Source organism: Mus caroli, chromosome 1 (genome assembly GCF_900094665.2).
Source record: "Mus caroli chromosome 1, CAROLI_EIJ_v1.1, whole genome shotgun sequence".
NCBI classification, from domain to species: domain Eukaryota; kingdom Metazoa; phylum Chordata; class Mammalia; order Rodentia; family Muridae; genus Mus; species Mus caroli.
The window spans coordinates 80,165,619-80,189,743 of NC_034570.1; the positions used below are offsets into that span (position 1 = coordinate 80,165,619).

Consider the following 24,125-nt stretch of genomic DNA (forward strand, 5'->3'; position numbering starts at 1 on the left):
GTTTGTTTTTTCGAGACAGGGTTTCTCTGTGTAGCCCTGGCTGTCCTGGAACTCACTTTGTAGACCAGGCTGGCCTTGAACTCAGAAATCCGCCTGTCTCTGCCTCCCGAGTGCTGGGATTAAAGGCGTGCGCCACCACCGCCCAGCTTTATAGTTTTTTGTTTCTTGGTTTTTGGGGGAGAAAAAAATTCTTATGATTTCCTTAAAAATGACTGGCTTAGGTGGAGACCTAGAATGATGGTTCTTTCTTTCTCTTTCTCTTTCTCTCTTTCTCTCTTTCTTTCAAAGGTTTATTTATTATTATATATAAGTACACTGTAGCTGACTTCAGATAAACCAGAAGAGGGCGCCAGATCTCATTACAGATGGTTGTGAGCCACCGTGTGGTTGCTGGGATTTGAACTCAGGACCTCTGGAAGAGCAGTCAGTGCTCTTACCCACTGAGCCATCTCGCCAGCCCAGGTGTATTTTTCTTAATGGACCCCCATGATTCTTGTACTTCCAGCCCAAGTTGGTCCTGCCTTTATGAGACATCCCACTGCCCACCCCAAAGCCCTCTTCATCCCTGAGAGGAGTCTCACAAAAAAGCAGATTTCCATTTCTTCTTACCACCTTGTTTTTTTTTTTTAATTTCACATTTATCTATCATCTATCTATCTGTCTGTCTGTCTATCTATCGTGTGTGTGCTGAGTGAGTGAGAGAGAGAGAGAGAGAGAGAGAGAGAATAGGAAGGAAAATGACAGCTTGCAAGAGTGGATCTCTCCTACCATGTGGGTCCCAAAAGATTGACTCCAGGTCACCAGGCTTGGTGGCAGATTCCTTTTTCCCACAAAACCATCTTGCCTGACTTCTCTATTGCTCCTGGCTTTAGGGGGGCTTTTTTGTTTGTTTTTATTTTTGTTTTCATGGGATAGGACCCCCAAATAGCCTCCTCTTGAGTCTACCTAAAACTTCCACCACACCCAGCTTAGATTTTTCATTTTCTAAACATGTCTGCGTAGGAATCTTATTTCTAATTATTACCAGTCGATGTTCAATTAGCGGTTGTAACAAGGCCCCAGAGTGTGAATCTATTGCTAAGATTCTTTCCAGAAGTAGATGACACATCAGATTAATAAGTGTTGTCAAATTCATCAGTGAATGAACCATTTCCCAACAGTTCATCTGTTTCCTCCACCAGATCTGTTGGTGGAGCAGCTGGGTTACACATGGGCGAGCTGGGCTCAGTCGAGGTGCCAGCCATTTTTCCAGCATGCTATGGAATATAGGGGTGTTATCAGGCCAGGGTGGGAAAGGCCTGGGAATAGCAAGCCAGATAGCCTCACCCGGGACATATACCCAGGGTTCCCCAGCCATGTAGATAAATCAGAGTTGGCATTACCAAAGCCAGCCACTGACTGCATATCTTACGCTCTGAAGGTGAAGTCAGAGTCCCTGGGCATTCCTCAGAAAATGCATCTCAAAGTGGACGTTGAGTCTGGGAAACTGATCGTTAAGAAGTCCAAGGATGGTTCTGAGGACAAGTTCTACAGCCACAAAAAAAGTAAGCCACCCACCCCAACCCTGCAACACACACCCCATGTTCTGGTTCCCGTGTGAGAGCTCTTATGAATGACCAGTGACTAGATGTCAACAGCGACTGTCTTAGTTACTTTTCTATTGCTATGACAAAACACCATGACCAAGACCACTTACAAAATAAAGTGTTTGATGTGGGACTCACAGCTCCAGGAGGTTAGAGTCCATGACCATCACAATGGGAGCATGGTACCAGACAGGTGAGTGTGGCGCTGGATCAGTAGCTGAGAAACTACGTCTTGGTTCACAAGCATAAAGCAAAGAGGGCAAACTAGAAATGCCGTCAGCTTCTGAAATCACAAAGCCCCGCCCCCAGTGCCACATCTCCCCCAACAAGGCCACACCTCCCAATCCTTCCTAAACAGTTCCAGCAGTTGAAAACCAAACATTCAAATATATGAGTCTATGGGAGCCATTCTCATTCAAACCACCTCAGTGACTGTCAGCAAAAGCCAGTCCCACCCCCTTTACAGGGTAGTCCCTGTCCATGGGTGCTCCCCAAGCCTCTCCCTGCCTATGGAAGTCTTTTCCTGACACAAGGGCACTCCTTACCACCCCTGAAAATGAGATTATAAATTTATTTGTCACAACTGCCCCATAGGAGTCCTGTGTATACACGGTGATTTCATGGATCTGTGTGACTGTCCTTCGCTTCCCTGCAAGCATGCAGTTACCTCACTGTGCTGGGACAGGCCCTGTACTTATGGTATTGCTGGCAGAGCTGCTGGGTTACCACCCATAGCAAATCACTAACCCTGTGGAGCTAAAGTATATGAAGCCTGCGTCTAAATGGTCCAAACTCACACCGCCGCTCTGTCACTTGGCAGCTGGGGGACCTTGACTCATCTCTCTCTGAGCCTCAGTTTCCAGTTCTCAGGGATGAGAGAGATTGAACGACACAAGGGACAGCCCAACACCCAGCTTCCATTCCACCAGCTCTCGTCATGGACGCTGCTGAGCCACTGCAGCTCTCCTGTCTGTTGTACTGTCCAGTATTTGTACACACAGCAGGAAAGTTCCCCATGACAGCTGGCGGAGAAGCTGCTGTGGGCAGAGCAGCATCCAGAGAAGCAAGCCACCCATATGGTCCCTGCCCACATGCAATTTGTATGCTGGTGCATTGAGGGTGAATAATTCTCAGCTAAATCTACCAATACAGTGGTTTCAGCTACTCAGAAGCTTTGAAGAAATCAGAACCTCATGATAGGTAAAGATCCTTTGGGAAGAGAGAATGGACAGAGGAGGCTGGCCCTTTTAAGCAATGAGCTTGTGAGCTGAGAACCCAGGTTTCAAAGCTACCGGTTGGACAGGTGCCTGAGGGGAAAGTCTCCCAGAGAGTGCCTAAGGTGGAGTGACAGGATCTTAAAGGACAGAAATAGGTGTGGGGGCAGTGTGGAATGGAACAGGAGGGCAATGGGAATGTTGAACGACCTAACCTCCTGAAGAGGACTTTGGAAAAACTCCCAAGCAAGAAGTTTTAGGCTAGACCTTGGTGCTGTTGAGTTATGGATGCAGGTGGTTCTGAGGGTAGCCCTGGGTGAATGCTCATCTCCATATGGGGTTTGACAAGCCCACCTTCAAATTTAGGTTCTACCTCCTGCCACCTGTGTAACCTACCCTCTCTGGGCCTCCAGTCTCCATCTGTAAAATGGGGATGAAGACAACAGATGTCAGGTGGAGATTGCATGCTTAGGAGAGCAACTTGCCCATCTCCTCACCCCTCTAAGCTGAGTGAGAAAATGCCCAGGCAGGGGCTAAAAGGGGACCTGTTGATTCTACACCTCAGCACTGGGGAAGAAAAGGGCTCTTTTTCCTCTTGCATTTTGAGTTCGTGGCAGAAGCCAGGACAGATTACCAAAAGAAAGGAGAATGGATTGATCACATGTAAGTCTCCTGACGTGGAAACCCTTACAGGGAAAGCAGGACCAGGAGGATGGCTAAGCAGAGTGCTGCAGCCAGATTTGGGAAAGGTAGGAAGCTAGAAAGTGATAGCAGAGAGGGGCTGGGGGCTAAGTTTAGGGCAATGGGAAGAGCTTGGCCAGGCCCGTAAGCTCAGACTCCTCTCAGTCTTGTTTGTCCTTGGCAATAGATGCCTTCCCTTTGGGAACAGAGAGCATACTTGTCACATGAGGGTTTTATCTCCAGCTTAGAGGAAGACCAGAAAATCCTTTCTCCCTCCTCATCCTTCTTGTCAGGGTGCTATATTTTGGGGTACTGGGTCCTCAGCTCCATCAGTAAAAATAGCACAGGAGGTATTAGAAGTCAAGAACTGAGTTCCCAGCTCAGTCACTGTGACTTGCTTTGGTGCCCATTCTGGTCCTCGGTTGCATGTTGCTACAAGGCTTAAAAGAATGAATATCAAAATGTGTGATGCCTGGCATGGAGAGAGTGTTTGGTGCAATTGACCACTGCCGGGAGGTGTGTCATTGGTACAATTATCCTACCCATGTTTCTGTGAGGACAGAATGGAATGGGGGTGGAAGGTAAAGAGAGGAAGCAGGAAAGACAGCCTCTGGACTCTGGAGTAGCAAGCTGTAGGGAAATTACAGAGCTGAGCTTACATCATCAGGACAGGGCTCTTTCTGCCTTACTGTGTCTAGTTGGGGAGTGATTGATGGTTTGAGCGGGAAGGCTATACCAGAAGCCGTTGGCTTAGAATAGTGCATGCTGCTTGTACAGGGCAAATAAGTCCAGAGATTCACTGCAGCAGGGCCACTGGTGACAGCTACTTAGAACAAACTGAACTCTCAAGAAGCTCTGAGAGCTAGGGTTTGGTGCTAGCTGGGTGCTCTGGCTACTGGGATGGCTGTGTGATGCACTGCCCGTGCTACATAGATTTACCCATTCCACCGCATGCCCATGCTTCAGAGCCTCCTGGGTGCCATGGTGTTTATGTACAGCTTTCTGTGGATGGATATTTTGGGTTTTTTTTTCCATTGGTTGTTTTGTTTTGTTTCAAGGCAGAGGCTCATGTTTCCTATGCTAGGGTTGAATTCGCTCTATAGCGAAGGCAAGTCTTGATACCCATTGATCCTGGGTAACTGCATTCCTTACATAATCTAGATCTCATTGGTTTTAGGAAAGCAGGAAATACAAATGAGCACATGTTAAATAAAATCATAGGTTGTACTGTACTCTCCCAGACAGCCTTGTACTGTACTCTCCCAGATGCTTTTAAAAGTAATAATGCTAGGCCACACATGGTGGTACAGCCTTTTAATCCTAGCACGCAGAAGGCAGAACAGGCTGGTCTCTGTGAGTTCAAGGCCAGTGTGATCTACATAGTGAGCCCCAGGCCAGCCAGTGCTGCATAATAAAGACCCTGTATTAAAAAAACAAGGAGGAAGGGGAGGTAGGAGAGGAGGGAGGGAGGGAAGAAGGAAAAAGAAAAATAGTACAAACTGAGTGTTATGGTACATGACTGGAATCATAACACCAATGAAGTTTGCACTTTTATTTTTATAAATTTACATTTGTGTGTGTATACATGTGCATATGTGTGTATGCACTTGCCTGTGTGTGCTCACCCATGTAATGATACATGCAAATGACCAGAAGAGGCTTTGGATCCTCTAGAGCTGGAATTACAGTTGTAAGCTGCTTGTCATGGGAACTGGCAACCAAACTGGTGTCCTCTACAAGAGATACATACTCTCCTAACCACTGAGCCTCCCAGCCTACACTCCAAGTGAGGGTACACAGTGTTTCTTCTTGTGTCACAGGAAAGGACCAATGCTGAGTGTGTGTGTGTGTGTGTGTGTGTGTGTGTGTGTATGTGGCTTCTTTATGAAACCTATCTTTAACTGGAAAAGTCTCATCTTGTGTCTTTATGCTTATGAGCTTGCACCCATGAAGGAAGAGTGGGACCAGGCAAAAATGAATGAGAAGACAAAATACACGATGGGATGAGTTACATAGATTAAAGTGAAATAAGGACATGAGCCTATGGAGAGACGGCCCGGCAGCTAAGGGCACTGGGCGTTCTTTCAGGAGACCCGGGTTTGGTTCCAGCACAGACATGACATGACAACTCCCAGCCATCTGTAACCCCAGTTCTAGGGGACCACATGCCCTCCTCTGACCTCCAAGGGCTCTGTGTGCATTTAGTTCACAGATATGTGCAGGCAAACATCTGTACACATAAAATAAAGATTTGAATCAAAGCCAGAAATCCCTTTAATCCCAGCTCTTGGGAGACAGAGGCAGGGGGATCTCTGTAAGTTTGAGGACGGGCTAGTCTATATAGGGAATTCAAAGACAGGAATATGTAGAGAGATGTATGTATGTAGTCTCAAACAAAACAAAATAGATTTTTTTTTAAGATTTATAATATAAGTACACTGTCGCTATCTTCAGACACAACAGAAGAGAGCATCAGATCTCATGACGGGTGGTTGTGAGCCACCATGTGGTTGCTGGGATTTGAACTCAGGACCTCTGGAAGAGCAGTCAGTGCTCTTAACCACTGAGCCACCTCTCCAGCCCCAAAACAGAATTTTAAATTTAAAATATTTTTGAGTTAATAGAGGGAAGCAAAAAAAAGAAGAGTTCTGTACAAGGGTTAAAGGCAGGGCATCAGGAATTCAAGCCAGCCGTGGCAACATACAACCGGGTTTCAAAAATCCAAAAAGAAATAAACAGATTTTCAAAGTAAAAATTTTAAAGGGCTGGAGATACATCTCTGTTATCCAGTGCTTATCAATCATATGTGGGCCCCTAGTACTGCCAAATAAAATAAAAACAACCAGAAAGTAAAAACTTGAGGGAAGCTCTTAGAAGGTGGTTTGGTTTGGGTTTTTGAGCCAGAGTCTAATGCTACCTCGGTTGCCTGAAACCCATTATGCAGTTCAGGCTAGGCTGAGGCTTGTCTTGATGGTGCGTTTCCTCACGCAGTCTCCTGACGGGCTCCACCAGACTCGGCAGGCTTTCCTACACTGATGTACCAGCCCAGGGAGTTTATACCAATAAGTGTTAGTAAAAGAAAAGAGGGGAAAGAGAAAAGCTCACCAAAGAATCCAGAAAAGCATCGCACTGCATGCATGTGTGCGTGTCGGGGTTGAGAGTGTCCCAAGTGCTCAGCACACAGAGAAGGCAGCTCCAACAGTGGGAGCCTCACAGCGCTGGCTTCTATGGAAAGGCCAAGGGTCTTCCTGATTGAGGTAGAATCCAGAATACATTAGGGATTCCCAGTTCCCATGGGTTCTCAGAGGACTCACGGGACGCAGAATGGGTCCCTGGTGCTTAGAGTCTGGAAGCTTTCCCACGAGAGTCATATGGAGGTACTCAATGCCCCCACCTCTGTCAGTCATGACAAGTCTACCAGGGACTTTGAGGAGGGTGCTCAAAGTGGTTATTTGTTTGTTTAGCTAATTAGTTTTGTAATCACAGGAATTAAACCCAAGGACCTATGCATGTCAGGCAAGTGGTAGCCAAGGAACTCACTCCCCCTCCTCCTGCCTCTACCTCCCAAGTGCTGGTTATGGCGTCTGCCAGTAGGCCTAGCTCCAGGGAAGGGCTTCTCAAAACAAAACAAAACAACAACAAACAAAACAAAACAAAAACACTCCAATAGCAAAAAATGACAAATGGGATTTTATAGAATTAAAAAACTCTGACCAGCAAGGGAAACAGTTAGCAGAGTGAAGAGACAGAGTGGGAAAAAGTCTTTGTCAGTCCCACACTGACAGGGGATCAATGTCAGTGATGGCGGCACACCCTGTTTATCAGAGCAACATTTGTGATAGCCAAGTTATGGAACTGACCTTGGTGCCCAACACTGAAGGAAGAAAATGTCCTGAACATCATGGGAGGAGTATTACTCAGCCATAAAGAACAACATGATACTGTTTACCAAAAATGGATGGAACTGGGGGCGGGGAGGAGTGAGAGGGTACAATTAGGGAAGAAAGGGACCAGGACAGAAACAAAGAGTAACTATGGAATGATCAAAGAGTGAATGAAGAGGTTACAATGAATAGATATGTTAATATATGCTCATTTAAAAGTCAAACATAGCCGGGGCGTGGTGGCGCACACCTTTANTCCCAGCACTCGGGAGGCAGAGGCAGGCGGATTTCTGAGTTCGAGGCCAACCTGGTCTACAAAGTGAGTTCCAGGACAGCCAGGACTATACAGAGAAACCCTGTCTCGAAAAACCAAAAAAAAAAAAAAAAAAAAAAAATCAAACATGTTTTAGAAAATCTTGGAAAGCTACTAGAGATGTTACCAGAATGAAGGTGTAAACAAAGAGAGAGGGAGACAGAATGAGAGAGAGAAGGGTCCAAGAAGAGGGACAAAGGAGTGGATGCCAGGGTGCTGAAGAAGGAAGGTTTCCAACAGGCCTCAGAGTCAGCTGACCTAGAGGCTGTGGGAAAGCACTTAGTGCTTAGTCATGTGGGGAATGAGAGGGGAGTCTGAAAGCACATAGCACGGGGTTAGGAGGGTAGCTTAGCATGCAGTGTGACCCTCCGCACCACCAAAAAAGAAAAGAACATGGTCATGGTATAGTTATAAACCCAGGAAAGACTAATAAAATATGCCTTTTCTCATACTGCCCATACTCACCCCATACTCCTCCCTCTAACTCCTCTCAGACCCACCCTCACCCCCTCCCTCCTCCCAACTTCCTGTCCTCTCACTGATCCATGTGATGGTTTGTATATGCTTGGGCCAGGGAGTGGCACTATTAGGAGGTGTGGCTTTGTTGGAGTCAGTACCATCACAGTGGGTGTGGCTTTAATACCCTACTCCTAGCTGCTTGGAAGTGAGTATTCTGCTAGCAGCCTTCAGATGAAGATGTAAAACTCGATCCTCCTGCACCATGCCTGCCTGGCTGCTGCCGTGTTCCTGCCTTAGGTGATAATATACGTAACCTCTGAACCTGAAAGCCAGCCCCAGTTAAATGTTGTCCTTATAAGAGTTGCCTTGGTCATGGTGTCTGTTCACAGCAGTAAAACCCTAACTAAGACAGAAATTGGTATGTGCTCCTGGGTATGAGACCATCCCCTGGGACCCGCACTACCTGGAGCTACATCCTTAAGAAACTTGACTTTTTCTCCCCAGCAGTCACCTGCCAATAGTTTCTCAGCTAGGGGAAGGGCTCATGGGCCCAACTCAGGAAAACGTTTTAAGTTGCATAGGAAAAAGAACAACCAGGACTGGTCTGTCAGGAGCCTTGTCGTGGTCACAGTGACATAAGCATTGAGTGTTTATGTAGCTAAAAGACAACAATAAACCAGGTGGTCATGCATGCCTTTTATATATGTTTTTATTTTTTAAGAAACATGAGATAAAGTTAAAAGAGTTCATTGAAAAACTTGAAATTAGGGCTGGAGAGATGGCACAGCGGTTAAGAAAGAGCACTGACTGCTCTTCCAGAGGTCCTGAGTTCAATTCCCAGCAACCACATGGTGGCTCACAACCATCCATAATGAGATCTGACACCCTCTTCCGGTGTGTCTGACAGCTACAGTGTATTCGTATACATAAAATAAATATATCTTTTTTTTAAAAACCTTGAAATTAGTTGCCTTCAGGGGGCAGGACATTGGAGGGAGCAGAGTGGAAAGATACTATTGCCAACAACAACAAATCTTAAAGAATAATTTGATTCATTTTTAATTTTATCCTTGTCATTTTTAATTATGTGTGTGTGTGCGCCTGGGTATGTGAGGTGCTCCAAGAGACCAGAGGAGCCGCCTGGAGCTGGAGTTCCAGGTGGTTGTGAGCTGCCTGACGTGGGTGCTAGGAATTGAACTCGAGTCCTCGGAAAGAGCAGTGCGTATTCCTAGTGCTCAGCCGCCTCTCTAGCCCTTCAGTTTTTGATCTAAAAAAAAAAATTGAAAGCTACAAATTTTCTGTGAATTTTTCACAAATTAAGCAAGGCAGAGAAAAGATGGGGAGGCGAAGTGGCCTGGAAGGAGAAGGAGAGAAGGATGGACAGTCTGTCTCATGGTGTGTGGAGCAAAGCTAACTCTAGCTGGTTCTGGGTACCACACTCTAAAATAAGCCCCCAGGGCTTAGCCCAGGTATGTGGCGGTCAGATTGGGGCTTGGGCGCCTCGAGAGCAATGGACGTTGGACATAGCGGATAAAGAAGCGCATGCATGAATCCATAACCTTCTGTTTTTCTGAAGTCCTGCAGCTCATTAAGTCCCAGAAGTTTCTAAACAAGTTGGTGATTTTGGTGGAGACAGAGAAGGAGAAAATCCTGAGGAAGGAATATGTTTTTGCTGACTCTAAGGTAAGTGACAATAGACATCTAATGTGGGGTGAAAAGGATCATGGGCCTTGAGGACTGTGCTGTGCTGCCAGGGGTGGCGATCATTCCCTCCATTCTACAGCAACCTTTTCATTCCTGGGAAGCTGAGCATAGCTAGGTGAGAACCAGGCTCTGGGCTAGCTGGGACTTGCAGAGTTCCAGCATCCCAGGATCACAAGTACTATCTTCCAGGAACAAGGAGACACTCCTTGTCTCAGGCCCAGTGCTGAGCTGGCCAGGAAGCCTTTATTAACAGTGTCTCTTGGTGAGATTTAGGAGCCCTTTGGGTAAGCTCTGGATTTAAGTCCTGACCAGTGCTTCCCTGTGACTTCTGTTTTTTTTTTTTTTTTTTTTTTTTGGTTTTTCGAGACAGGGTTTCTCTGTGTAGCCCTGGCTGTCCTGGAACTCACTTTATAGACCAGGCTGGCCTCGAACTCAGAAATCCGCTTGCCTCTGCCTCCCGAGTGCTGGGATTAAAGGCGTGCGCCACCACGCCCGGCTGTGACTTCTGTTTTTAAACTCTGCCCTGCTCTGCCAAAGTAAGATACCTCCACCATCCCTGGAGGAAGAGGTACTGTGGACCATGAGAAAACCCCTGGATGTGCTTCATCCGATCCAGATGTGTGGTCTCTGCATCTTGATTGCTCACCTCAGAAGTCCCCTCAAATGGGCTGATTACCACACAGAGGCCTTGCTGTTCACGCTCAGAGGCGCTAAAAGTGGATAGAAGAACAGATAGTGTGGGTCCACATGCTGCCCCACCTCTGGGGTGTGGGACATGCCACTTAGGGAGGCAAAACACAGGAGTTTGGCTGTGCTTATCCCATGCTACCGCCATTGGGTGCTGGGCTTCAGGGATGCACCAAGACACCGTTCGGGGGTAGGAAGATGCGATATAAGATAGGGGAGATTGAAGTTGGGGTTTCCTGACTTCCGGGCCTCCAGTTGCTTCTGGAGAACTGCACAGAGAAGTCGGTAATGAAGTGTCAGGGGTTCATGGGCGACACAGCGTGATGAGGGGGAACAGGGGGGCTGGGTGTGTGTGGCTGAGTTGCGAGGAATTGAAAGCAGAGTTCAGGGAGGGTCCCACAGGCTGAGGACTGGGACTAGCCGGGGGCCAGGGGAATGGGAACTCTGGGTTAGCTTATCGACAAAGGGGTGCAGATGGACTTTCTATGGGAGACTTAAGCTGCGGCTCTGTAGGTGAAGGCCTTCCCCATGCTCCCCATGGCAGTTCTCAATGAAAGAGACAGTCCTTGCTTCCAAAGTGTTATTGGTTGTTCGTCATGGAAAATGGCTGCCTACCAACTTCTCTGGGTGGACCAGAGATTAGATACCTTCTTCGAGAAGGAATGTTGGTGAAGGGACGCTTATCGGCTAAACTCTCAGTGCCTCTAGGTACCTACTTCATTAGTTTAGAGAAGTCTGTTTTGGGCTATGTGAACAACATGGGGAATATGGTATGTGTTCCAGGCCAGGAATCTGGCAGGGAGCAGGGAGGCACCTACCATCTTAAGTGTGAGTTTCTGGAGTCTTCTGTTCTACATTACCAAGTTTCCTGGCATGGTGAACTGTCCCACAAGATAGGGCACATAGCTTGGTATGTGTGGCTGACTCACAGGGTCAGACACAGGAGACAAGCTAAGGGAAGGCTCCCAGTACAGTCTCATAGAGGTAACCCCCACCAGGTTCCCAAGGCATCTACTTTCACTCATCGTGGGAGGGAATATGAAGGTACAGTGGCAGGCATGAGCTGACGGGAACAGTGGCAAGAGAGTACAGAAAGTAGAGAATGTTCACATGGTTAGGCAGCATTCTAGGCTTCAGGAGCATAGGTCCCAAACTGGCTATTTCTGTCCCATTGCTGCAAGCTCAGTAGGGTTGAGACACTGACCCTTGAGCCATCGCTGGTTAAAGGCAGGTTTCAATAAAGAAGCTCTTGTTGTGTCATGATGAGCTGGTATCTTTAGAGTGGGCCCCTGTGATATTTGCAATGATGAGGTTGAATCATATGAAATTGCTGACTTTGAAACCAGTGAGGGACACGAGGCATCCGGCCTTTCATATTGGCACTTTGTCATAGTTAGGGTTTTACTGCTGAGAACAGACACCATGACCAAGACAACTCTTGTAAGGACAACATTTAATTGGGGCTGGCTTACAGGTTCAGAGGTTCAGTCCATTATCATCAAGGCAGGAACATGGTAGTGTCTAAGCAGGCATGGTGCAGGAGGAGCTGAGACTTCTACACCTTCATCTGAAGGCCACTGGGAGAAGTTTTCAGGCTGCTAGAATGAAGGTCTTAAGGCTCACGCACTTCCTCCAATAAGGCCACACCTATCCCAACAAAGCCACACCTCCAAATAGTGCCATTTCCTGAGTCAAGCATTCATAGGACTGCTTGAAATTTTGTGTGTTCTCATTTAAAGCCAGCCACCCTATTGACGACAGCCCTCTAGACTAAGAGAGAGAGAAGTCTCATGCTCCGCTGTGAACATAGGAGAAATAAGTGTAAGAGATTAGGGAGGCCCTTTTCCTAGCATGCCCTTTGGCCTTTGCTTAGTTTTATTTAAAAAAAAAATTATTTTATTTGGAGGTGGGGCATGCCTGTGCCTCAGTGCATGTGTGGAGGTCAGAGGACAACCTGCAGGCGTTACTTCCCTCTCTACCATATGCGTCCTGAGGATTGAACTCCATTGCATAGTGTCTGTCTTCACTGTGCAGCCATTGTACTGGCCCCGTTTCTTTACAATTTCTCTCACCAAATAAGTAATTCAGTCTTACAGGAATAAAAAAAAAAGTTGCAAACAAAATAGTTAAAAGTTTAAAAGAAAAGCAGCACAGCCCTCACTGCTAACCGATTCTGACTTCCCCTTCAGTCGGTTTAAGGGATTATTGCCATCATCATCGTCGTCGTTGTTGTTTGTTTTTATGGTTTGCCTTGGTTTGGGCTTTCGTGAGACAGGATTTTTGCAATATTGTTCTGTCTAGCCTGGTGCTCACTATTTACCACAGATTGGCCTTGAACTCATGGCAGTCTTCTTACCTCAGCCTTCCAAGTGCTGGAATTACAGGCGAACATGGCCATGCCCCACACTTTTTTTTTTTAATTGCAATGGTGATACACATTCCATTTTGCCAAGTGGCTTTTTATAAAAATGATGTATTGTGGCCACCTCTCTGTGGATAAAGTAATTCTGCACCATAATGTTAAAACTCTGTAGAGTTTTATATATATATAGTTATTTGTGAGTCCCTTACCTGTGAACATTCTCCAGTGCTCTAATGTATCTTGGTGCAGTTCCTCATTTTTTGCTTCAAATCATAACCTTGCAGTGGAACAGCTGGGTCCAAGAAGCCATATACTCATAGCTTTGAATGCATCTCTCCGGGTGGCTGCCTCTCTCACTTACACACACACACACACACACACACACACACACACACACACACAAAGACCTCTCAGTATTTTTTAAGCTGACCACATCCTTTGTAGAGGCCAGTGTGCAGGGAGGTGGAGGTTCTGCTAAGTGTGTCTGTCCTTCCTCCCTCAGAAAAGAGAAGGCTTCTGTCAACTCCTGCAGCAGATGAAGAACAAGCATTCGGAGCAGCCAGAGCCTGACATGATCACCATCTTCATTGGCACTTGGAACATGGGTGGGTCCCTGTGCCCACTCTGTCCTGCCAGCTCTGCTTGGGTCTACCTTCCTGCCTCAGCTTCTGCAAGTGGCACAAGGGGGCACCTCTATCTCTCAATCCCATCTATACAACCTCTTTTCTAGAGAATTCTACCTTTGTCAGAGGGTGGTGAACAAGTAAAATAGGCTTTAGGATTAGTGCACCCCAAAAGTAGCCAAAGTAGCTTACTCTGCAGTCTACCAAGGGACCCCAGGCCTGGAATAAAGAAGTCTGGTCCTTGCTTATCTAGGAAGGAAGTGAGGGGAGGGATAGAGACATCAGTGGATGAGTAGATGGATGGATGGGTAAGTGGATCGATGGATAGATCCTAGTGGCCCTAAGTTTAAATGCCATATAAATAATATATAAGTTTTTAGCATATATGTGTAGTTAAAAGTAAATGAACAAAATATGTATGCTAAATATAATGGTAGCATATTCCATATGGTAAATATGTAAGTGAAATGATCATTTGGTGTAAGTACTCAGCTAAGGTACAAAATATATATTGGACTAAATATATATTATATATAACAATTACCACATATTATTATACTAAATATATATAATAGTACATTATACTAATTGTCAATTACACTAAATGTTTTGGGATATATATTGAGCTAGAATTAAATTTTAAAAATGTCCAGTTAAATCTGAATCTCAGACAACCATTGTATGGGGCATACTTATTCTAAAAATCACCCACCCACCAGAAATTCAAATTTAATGGATATCTTAGTCTATCATTAACTCCTCAGGCACTCACCCTCAGGTGTTCAGGCATGTGGCACAAGGACCTTTCTAGTTCTCTTGTCCGTCTGTGAAGAGTTCTTTTGGTTGAACATGGCGGGGGTTATTCCATTGCTGCCCTTCCAGCAGCAAACACATGGGGGCGCCCTTCCAGCAGAAGTCACATGGAGGCACTAGGCAGGAACCCTGCTGCGCATGGCAGGTCTCCTTATGAGTTTCGCTTAGAGCCTCAGGCGGCGGCGGCGGCGGGGGTGTGGGGGTGTGGGGGGTGGGCAGAGTTTGGCAGAGATCATTATGGCTTCTTGTCTCTCTGTTGGCCGAGGGACATAGATAGATCTCCTCGGGGTGTGGGGAGAATATCTACCCATACTTAGGGTAGCTCCAGAAGTAGATTACCCATCATTCCTTGAGGGAGCTGCTTCCACTCATTTTTCAAAACGGAAGCTGGGGCAAGTTGCCTCCCCCTCCTGTTTCTCTGTTGAGCACCTCGTCATCTCAGTTCTTAGCTGACTTATAACTTTCTTCCAGGAAGCCTTTGGTGTTTCCTGGCTGCACCGTAGAAGCCTCCATCCTGGACATGTCACTCACCACTGAAAATGTAAACTCCTGAGTGACAAACGGGGCCAGATTTCATGTCTCACTGCCACCCTAGAGCCTAGGACATGTCTGGCAACCTGTTCAGTTAGATCAGAGCTCCAGAGAGGATCTCCCAGGCTTTCCATCCTTTGAAATGTAATGTTATCTTTACAACAAGATCTCACCGAGCTCTGCCCATAGCTAACATGTAAGGTGGTGTCAGCATGGAGTCCTCCATCTAGGGCATTTGCCCCCCGTGATGTTTGTAACTATGTGATTCTCCTCTTCCCCTGTTTTGAATCCCCCTAATGCCCTTGACCTGACCTGCCTTTGACTCACTCGGTGTTGGGTTTTGCTGTTGAAGGTAATGCGCCCCCTCCCAAGAAGATCACGTCCTGGTTTCTCTCCAAGGGGCAGGGAAAGACACGGGACGACTCTGCTGACTACATCCCCCATGACATCTATGTGATTGGCACCCAGGAGGACCCCCTTGGAGAGAAGGAGTGGCTGGAGCTACTCAGGCACTCCCTGCAAGAAGTCACCAGCATGACCTTTAAAACAGTGAGCAGCTGGCCAGGCCCGGGGTGGGGAGACAACAGGCTCTTCCAAGCATTGCAGAAGTCAGACAGGATACTTCCAAAGATGTATAGGATTGCTCAGGGGTACCCCACTTTCAGAGCCACAGATGTGCACTGAGGTGACATCCTCATAAGTTGATAGGGTCCTGAGTCCGCCATCTTCCCTATTCCTGCTTAAAAGAATAATATTTACTTCCTAGATGCATTTTCAGTCCCAGTTCTCATCTCTGAGGTGCTTTGTCTCATTTCTAGGCATTGTTGGAAGTTCCCCCTGAAAGCTAGGAAATACAGACAGGGTGTCTTACTCCCAGGGTGGAACCGGGGTGCATCCCTTTGGGATGTTCAGGGTCCCAAAGGTGTACCTCAGTCCTGTGTTGCAACACCATCTCCCACCACCACCACCAGGTTGCCATCCACACCCTCTGGAACATTCGCATAGTGGTGCTTGCCAAGCCAGAGCATGAGAATCGGATCAGCCATATCTGCACTGACACCGTGAAGACAGGCATCGCCAACACCCTGGGTGAGCATAGAGGGAAATCCATTCCTGTGCATGCTCCTCCTCTTCCTCCTCTTAGCAATGTCCCAGGATAGACCGTGAGAGTCCTGTCCTGGGATCCCTTCGTCTCTAGCAAATCCAGATGGTTTTCCTTGCAAAAACTCATCCAGGGTCTATACCAGCTCTGGCAATCTGGCTAAAATGTGGGTTCTGTCTCAGTAAGTCTCAGTTGGTTTCCATTCTAACAAGCTTTCAGGTGACATAGTGCCAGCCAGTCCAGGGATCCCACTTGGAGAAGTGTGTGTACTTGTGTGTGCCTGTGTATGTCCGTATTTTGGGGTGTATGTATGTGTTTATGTGCTTTTGTGTCTGAGTATGTCTCTCTCTCTCTGTGTCTATGTGGGTGTACATGTACATGTGTGTATCTGTGGTGAACATTTTTGATCCCACAGGAGTGGATCCTGAGTAGATAGTCATTCATTCACTCAGTTGGGGGAGGAGGCACCTCCCAAATCCCAAGGCTCCAGGCTGCTCCACCCCTCCTTGTCTCTCTCTGCTCAGTGTCATGGCCCCCAACATCCCCATAGCCAGAAACAGATGATAGCATTCTCCTTCCTCTCTCCTATGTAGAAAATCACAAGGCTGCCACCACCTGCCAGTCACTGGCATGTCCCACCCCCGCTGACCTATCCACTCTCCTCTCTTTCCTCTGTCTGCTTCTCTTTCTCCTTGCTAACAGCTTTAGTGCCCTTTACCTCACCTCAGCCTCTGACCCCTCGGCAAGCCTGCCTGACTGACATTCTGCTGCTTCTCTTTCTACCTCCCTCAGGAAACAAGGGAGCTGTGGGAGTGTCCTTCATGTTCAATGGAACCTCCTTGGGGTTCGTCAACAGCCACTTGACTTCTGGAAGTGAAAAAAAGCTCAGGTAATGGGAGCCATTCCCTCCACGCACCCAGACAGCCTTAGCCTCGCACACCCTGATGCTTGCCCAGCCTCAGGACCTTCTGGACCTCTGCCGTCTGAGCAAAGACAACTGTAGTATAGTAGAGACCTCAGGTATATGTGACTCTTGTCTGGAGGACAGAAAACATGCTGATGTCATCAACCTAGTGGGCCCCTTTGAGCCTGGTTCATTTCTAAAGGAAAATACCACTCAGGAGCATCCTATAGCTCAAAGCTCATTTTGTTTGCACATGCCTCTGTCATGACCATAGCCAGCTAGTACATTTGCTGATCTGTTTCCTAATGGGTAGATTCCTGCATGGAATCTAGACTCTGTGTTTCCAGTTGGGTTTCCCAGGCACACTCAGGTGACCACTGGGACAGAGCTTGAGTCTAAGTCTCTGTTTCCCACCTGTTGCCTCTGACTTCCTACTGTCAGATCAAGGACAGTACCCATGCTAGATGTGCTAGATGGCCCTTGTTTTCTTGAATTAGGAGAAATCAAAACTATATGAACATCCTGCGGTTCCTGGCCCTGGGAGACAAGAAGCTAAGCCCATTTAACATCACCCACCGCTTCACCCACCTCTTCTGGCTTGGGGATCTCAACTACCGTGTGGAGCTGCCCACTTGGGTAAGGAGGCTCCACCTTGGGTCGAGCCATAGGGGACAGAGGCTCTCAGGAGTCAGCTGTGGACAGAAAATCAAAGAGACCTGTGAACACTCAGAACCAGGCTAAGGCAGCAGCTCTTCGCAGGATCTCAATACAGCTCCTGCCATGGAGCCTCTGCCTTTCTTCATAGTTCCCTTCTGCTTGTGCCTCCTTTGCCCCAGGACTTCTATGGCTGCCCCTTGTCACTGTCACTGTCTTTCCAGTCATCCAGCCAGCCAGCAGCAGCTGGGCTTGGTCAGGAAGCACAGGCATCTTAGGGGGCCAGCTCACTTATCTCAGCAAACCATGAGGTCACTGGTGGATCCAAGGCATTGCTTGCCTGCCTACAGGAAAGGGACCAACAGATGTGACCACAGGATGAGTCTAGAACCCACACAGTTGTTTTGCATGCTCATAAAAGTTGAAGCAGGAGACAGCGTGGGGTGGAACAGTGAGTGCCCTTCTGTCTAGAAATCAGAGTTAGCAGCCTGCTTCCCTCCCACGCAGGGACTTTAATGTATTCCCACACTCAAGTCCTGGGAGGGACAAAGGAAACAAAGCAAGAGCTGACCCTGTTTTATAGCCAAGCACACAGAGAGGCTAGGGAAGCGGCTGAGAGGAGATTGCACGTCACTCATAGCTGAGGTTGGACCTCAGTTGTCCCTTTATCCCAAGCATCTCTCCATATGACCCATGTCCCTCGGTCCCCTTTGGGCTTCCAGCCACCATCACAGCTCTGCAGCCAGCTCACCATGCCTTCCTCACTAGGGACCCCCATGTGACATCTTTCCTCCCTGGGAATGAGCAGGCAGGTAGGAGCATGAGAAGAGTTCCCATCCTAAGCCTCCTGAGGAAGGCCTGCCACAGCTCCACACTCACCAGGGCAGGAGCCCAGAGCCTGGCTCAAAGCCACAGAGAAGTAGACAGAAGAGAGAACTGCTGGAGCCCAAGGCCAGTGAATTCCCCAGTTCTGCAGTGTGGCACCAATTCTTGCAATTAGGCTGAGTGGTTGCCAAGAGGGTGATGCTCAGAAGCCTCAGAGCCAGGGATTCCCCACCACCACTAGTGGACTTACCACTAGATGTCTTTGTTCCCACAGAAAGAGCCAGAGAAAGTAATGGAGAAATACTACCTGTCTCATGAAGTATTGCTAACAATGGTGTTTAAAAGCTGGTGTATAAAAACAACAGATCTACATGCAAATTTGGGCTAGTCTGTAGCTAATTATGATGATGGTACAGCCCTTCTAGGCTTTCCTTATCCTTATAAAGTGATTGTGAGTCAGGAATCAGCATCCCAGACTGATGTGGTCATTGGGAAGTGTGGTGAAGAACACGATCTAACCTGGCATGTCCCCGTTCCAGGAGGCTGAGGCCATCATCCAGAAGATCAAGCAACAGCAGTATTCAGATCTTCTGGCCCATGACCAACTGCTCCTGGAGAGGAAGGACCAGAAGGTCTTCCTGCACTTTGGTGAGGGCACACTGTCTCTCCTTTGCATCTTTTCCTTCCATCTTCTCTCTACCTGAACATCCTGACCAAGGAAAGGGCTGTGTCTGCAGAGGAGGGAAGCTGGAGGTACTAGGGAAGCCAAACTGATGGCCATGCCTCTGTTTCAGAGGAGGAAGAGATCACCTTCGCCCCTACCTATCGATTTGAAAGACTGACCCGGGACAAGTATGCATACACGAAGCAGAAAGCAACAGGGGTGAGTCCTCCCAGAAGCCACTCTCCTGCCCTGTCACACCTCTTTTACCCAACTCACTATTCCATGGTGGTTCCTAGAAAGTGGGAAGTATCCTACCTCACCAGACAACAACAAAAACAAAAGTCAGAATGCACATACAGGGGCCCGGGATGTAACTCAGTCATAGAGTGTTTGCTTAGTGTGCACAAAGCCCTGGGTTCCATCTCAGCATCAAGTCCAGCATGGCACCATCTATCTTTGATCCCAATACTCAGGAACTAGAAGTAGGAAGCAAGAAGATCAGGGGTTCAAGGTCATCCTTGACTACAATGAGTTTGAGGCCAGTCTGAGCTGCACGAGACTTTGTCCTTCCACCCCCCAAAAGAAAACTTTCATATGCTGACTTATATCTTGGTACAAAGCTGCCACCAACTTGTACATTAAAAACAAAAACCAAAAAGCTGAATTAACAATGACCCTATTCTAAGATGCTGAGAGAATTTTAAAGCATTGTTTCGTTTTGTTTTGTTTTGTTTTGTTTTGTTTGAAACAGGGTCTCACTATGTAACCCTGGCTGTCCTGGAACTTACTATGTAGACCAGGCTGGCCTCAAACTCACAGAGATCCATTTGCCTCTGCCTTCTTAGTGCTGGCATTAAAGGCATGCACTACTATGCCTGGTTACTAGTAAGAATAATTTTATGTGTATTAGTGGTTTTGCCTACATGAGGATCTGGTGCCCACAGAAGCTGAAAGGGGGTGTCAGATCCTCAGAAACAGGAATCATGGATGGTTGTGAACTGCCATGGAGGTACTGGGAACCAAACCTGGAGCCGCCTGCAAGAGCAACCAGAGATTTTAAGTACTGAGCCCTCTCTAAAATCCTTTTAAAAGAAAAAAACAAAGATACACACACACACACACACACACACACACACACACACAATTCTGTTAGCTGAAACTAAACAGGTTCTCATGCATCTGAGTGTGGTGGTGCATACTTGTAATCCCAATACCTGGGAGACTTAAGATCATAGGTTCAAGGCCAGCCTGGACTACATGGCTAGACTCCAAAACACCACCAGCAAAACTGATTTCTTTGCTTCAGGACTTAGAATTTCAAAACATTGTAGTTCTCCATTGATAAAGCCACAGGCCAAAGTAAACTGGTTACAGAACGACTGTTAATATATTAATAAGGCCACTCATGTTGAAAGGAACAATGTTTGGGGAAAGATGCAATAAAATACTCTTGCGGAGGACCTGGGTTCAGTTCCCAGCATCAACATGACTGATCACAACCAACTGTAACCCCAACTCCAGAGGTCTAACACTCTCTTCTGACTTTTGTGGGCACTGCACACATGTGTTCCACATGCATATATGCAGGCAACTCACTCACACATTTTTTAAATAGTTTAGCGCTATCTGAGGGTAAATTCCCTAAAGAACCAATGACAGCTGAACTTGATGGCCGATGTCCTCATTATAGGGTGGTTTTGTTTTTAATAATAACAGCGAAAGCAGCACATGTGCTATAAAACTGTCATGTTACGTTGCAGATGAAGTACAACTTGCCGTCCTGGTGCGACCGAGTCCTCTGGAAGTCTTACCCGCTGGTGCATGTGGTCTGTCAGTCCTATGGTGAGTGGAACACAGTGGGGTGCAGGCTAGGTTTTGGGTTCTGAGGACAGTAGCAAGCCAAGGGGCTTCAGTCTGCTTCTCCTAAGATGAGCGAGTGTCCTGAAAGAGTTTGTGCATCTCTATCCCCCTTGGGCTGCAGTGTAATAAATCCCACTCAGAGAGACACTTTAACTAGAAAGGACTTTTGTTGTTTTCTTTTTCTTTTTAAAGATATATTTATTATTTATATTTACATAGTATTTATATATTATTTATACATACATATATACATATGTATATATTTGAGTACACTGTAGCTATCTTCAGACACACCCTACAGAAGAGGGCATCGGATCCCATGACAAATGGTTGTGAGCCACCATGTGGTTACTGGGAATTGAACTAAGGCCCTCTGGAAGAGCAGTCAGTGCTCTTAACCACTGAGCCATCTCTCCAGCCCTTGTTTTTGTTTTTTAAGGCAGGGTTTCTCTGTGTAGCCCTGGCTGTCCTGGAACTCTCTCTGTAGACCACACTGGCCTCAAATTCAGGCTTGCCTCTGCCTCCCTAGGTCTGGGATTAAAGGTGTGCACCACCACTGTCCAGTCTTATAACATTTAACTGCAGCTTTTCCCTTTTTTCTTGTAATTGAGAATTTCATAAGTTGTATGTACTCTGATCAAATCCATTCCCCCCACTTCCTGTCCTCCAGTTACTCTCCTACCCTTCCCAGCACTCCACCCCCCCCCAACTTCATATAGCTTTTCTCTCTCTCTCCTCTCTCTCTCTCTCTCTCTCTCTCTCTCTCTCTCTCTCTCTCTCTCTCTCTCTCTCTCTCTCTCTCTCTCTCTCTCTCCCCAACTCAGTTCACTTAGTGCTGTCTGTATGTGGGTACAGCAGCATCTACTGGAACATGGATAACCTTTTAGGAACCAAGTCCCTGAAGAAAACCCTGTCCTTTGCCTAGGCGCCATCAATAGCAGGAGCTCCTTAGCTAGGGGTGGGACTTCATGAGCCCCTCTCCCACCAGTGCTGAGATTTGGGCTAGCTTGATCTTGGGCAGCTCTTGTACTTGCAGTCGTAGCTGTTTTGGTTTGCTCTGCTCTTCAACAAATGTGTCACTGCATATATCTACTACCTCTGGCTCTTACAATCTTTCTACTGCTTCTTCTGTAATGATCCTTGAGCTTTGGGGGAAGAGGGTATGATATATATGGCCCATTTAGACCTGAGCAATCTATAATCTTCTTCTCTGTGTGTTGACTAGTGGGTCTCTGTGTTAATCTCCATTTACTGCAAAAATGAGCTTCTCTCTGATGAAGGCTAAGAGATGTACTAATCTATGAGTATAAAGACAATAACTTAAAGGACAATACACTACTATATTAACTTACCAAAACAATAGTAATAGGTTCTCCCCTAGAGCCTGTGGCACAGCTAGTGACGAGTTTGTGGCCCAGTTAATAGTATCCGACATGAGTTCTATCTCGTGAGGTGGGCTTTGGATCCAATCAGAAAGTAGCTGGTTACTCCCATATTTGGGCCTCCATTCCACCAACTTGTTAGGTCAGTTGTTACTGTTGCTGGCAGGGTTCACAGATGGATAAGGGTGTTGAATATAACTCCCTAATATCAATAGGACCTTCTGGTACTATTCTTTTTAAGAGAACCAGACTGAGTTTGAGCCATATAAAAGTGATATTTTACCAGGTATAAAACAAGCAACTACCAGGTATTCACATGGTTCAGCCTAATGCATATCATTAAGTATGCCCATGCAGATTTGGAGAGGCCTAAGAATATTTCATTGTGGGGCTGGAGATATGGCTCAGCAGTTAAGAGCACTTGCTGATCTCCCAGAGGACCTCAGGTTGGTTCCCAGGACACTCACTGAGTGGTCCACAACCTGGAACTTCAGCTCCAGAGGATCCAACTGCCTCTTCTAGCCATGAGGAGCATCTATACACATGCACATGCACACGCACATGCACACATACACACACACATACTTTAAAAGACAAAAGGAAATCTTAAAACACACACACACAAATGTCCAGGCCATGGCACTCAACCCTCATCCCACCACAAACCACAGATGGGCAAGTCATAAGCCAGAGAACTCTGATAGGCAGCTCATGACCCATGCTGTCCAGCTCAGCCCTCCTGCCTACCCATCCCTGAGAGTAGGGAAACCGGTTGGGGGGATTTGGCCACTGACTAGCATCCACCTTATGGTCCCCATCCTCTCTGGAGCCCATTTAACTCCGATCCCACCGATGAAGGTGGTTTCTGTCCCCTTCATCTGTATGTGTCTGCTGTTGCCCTGGGATACTTTATCACATGCATTACAACCCCCTCCCCCTGCTCTTGAGCTCTGTCTCCCAGAAGTGGCCTCACTAGATAAACTTCATATAGTACCTGTAGATGTGTGACACAGAAGCATCTCTTACACTCACAGCCTTGGCCAAGGCACTCTTCTGCCTTCAAAACCTGAAAGTGGGACAGGAGCTATGTATTGCTCAGGGGTAGAGAATTTTCCTGCCATGCATAAGGTCCTGGCTTCCATCCCTAGTACTTCCCAAACCAACCAAACAAAAACACCAGAAAGATGGTCCATCTCCCATCCTTTACCAGGACTCCTTCCTCAGTGTTTCCTGCTTGTCTGCCCCCACCAACACATGATCTCTCCAGCCCTGTGACCCTCTTTCTAGCACTACACAGAGTCAGTCATATGGATACCTACTCCCCAAATCCTGCAGCCCTGAGGGCCCTCTCGATTTCTGACTCAGAAGATCCTGCCAACTATGTCCATCAGTCAGCGACCTCTGCCGAGGGCCAAGTGATAAATAGAGGCTCATAGAATTGCCACTGTCTCTTTGGACACCAGCCTTGGCCTTCAGAACTGCTCCATAGCACAGGTTTTAAGAAAGGGGAATGCGATGGATCAGGAAGTGGCAACTAAGATTGGGGAGAGTAAACATCACGAGCATTCCCAGCATGTGAGAGGCAAAAAGGAAAACCAACCTTATATGTAAGGCTGTGCCATCTTCCACAGGAAGGCTGAAGATGTATGTATTTTGCTAATATTCTTTTGAGAGCCAGAGGACGCAGTAGAGGGTTTAAGGAATTGGCCATAGAGGAAGCCAAGAAGTTGGGGAAAGAAAAAAGAATTCATATCTAGAATGCAAGAAAGGGGGCCCTGGGTTTTCTTCCAACTGGTTCATAATGGGGTATATCAACTATCTATCGCTGCATAGCAAATGCCCTAAATCCCAGTTCTTAAAACACTGAGTCCTGGGCT

At 47.0% G+C, this 24,125-nt stretch overlaps 1 protein-coding gene across 5 annotated transcripts in view; it reads left to right on the top strand.

Moving 5' to 3' along the window:
* The window catches only part of Inpp5d (inositol polyphosphate-5-phosphatase D), a 103,859-nt gene that overhangs the window by 64,033 nt on the left and 15,701 nt on the right, over window positions 1-24,125 (top strand). For all 5 annotated transcript variants that reach the window (XM_021156170.2, XM_021156184.2, XM_021156176.1 and 2 more), the window contains exons 9-18: window positions 1,421-1,544; window positions 9,714-9,820; window positions 13,393-13,495; window positions 15,210-15,406; window positions 15,829-15,946; window positions 16,752-16,848; window positions 17,361-17,499; window positions 18,882-18,990; window positions 19,137-19,225; window positions 20,767-20,848. In XM_021156170.2, the coding sequence (XP_021011829.1) occupies window positions 1,421-1,544; window positions 9,714-9,820; window positions 13,393-13,495; window positions 15,210-15,406; window positions 15,829-15,946; window positions 16,752-16,848; window positions 17,361-17,499; window positions 18,882-18,990; window positions 19,137-19,225; window positions 20,767-20,848 (1,165 nt within the window). The remainder of the gene's footprint in view (window positions 1-1,420; window positions 1,545-9,713; window positions 9,821-13,392; window positions 13,496-15,209; window positions 15,407-15,828; window positions 15,947-16,751; window positions 16,849-17,360; window positions 17,500-18,881; window positions 18,991-19,136; window positions 19,226-20,766; window positions 20,849-24,125) is intronic.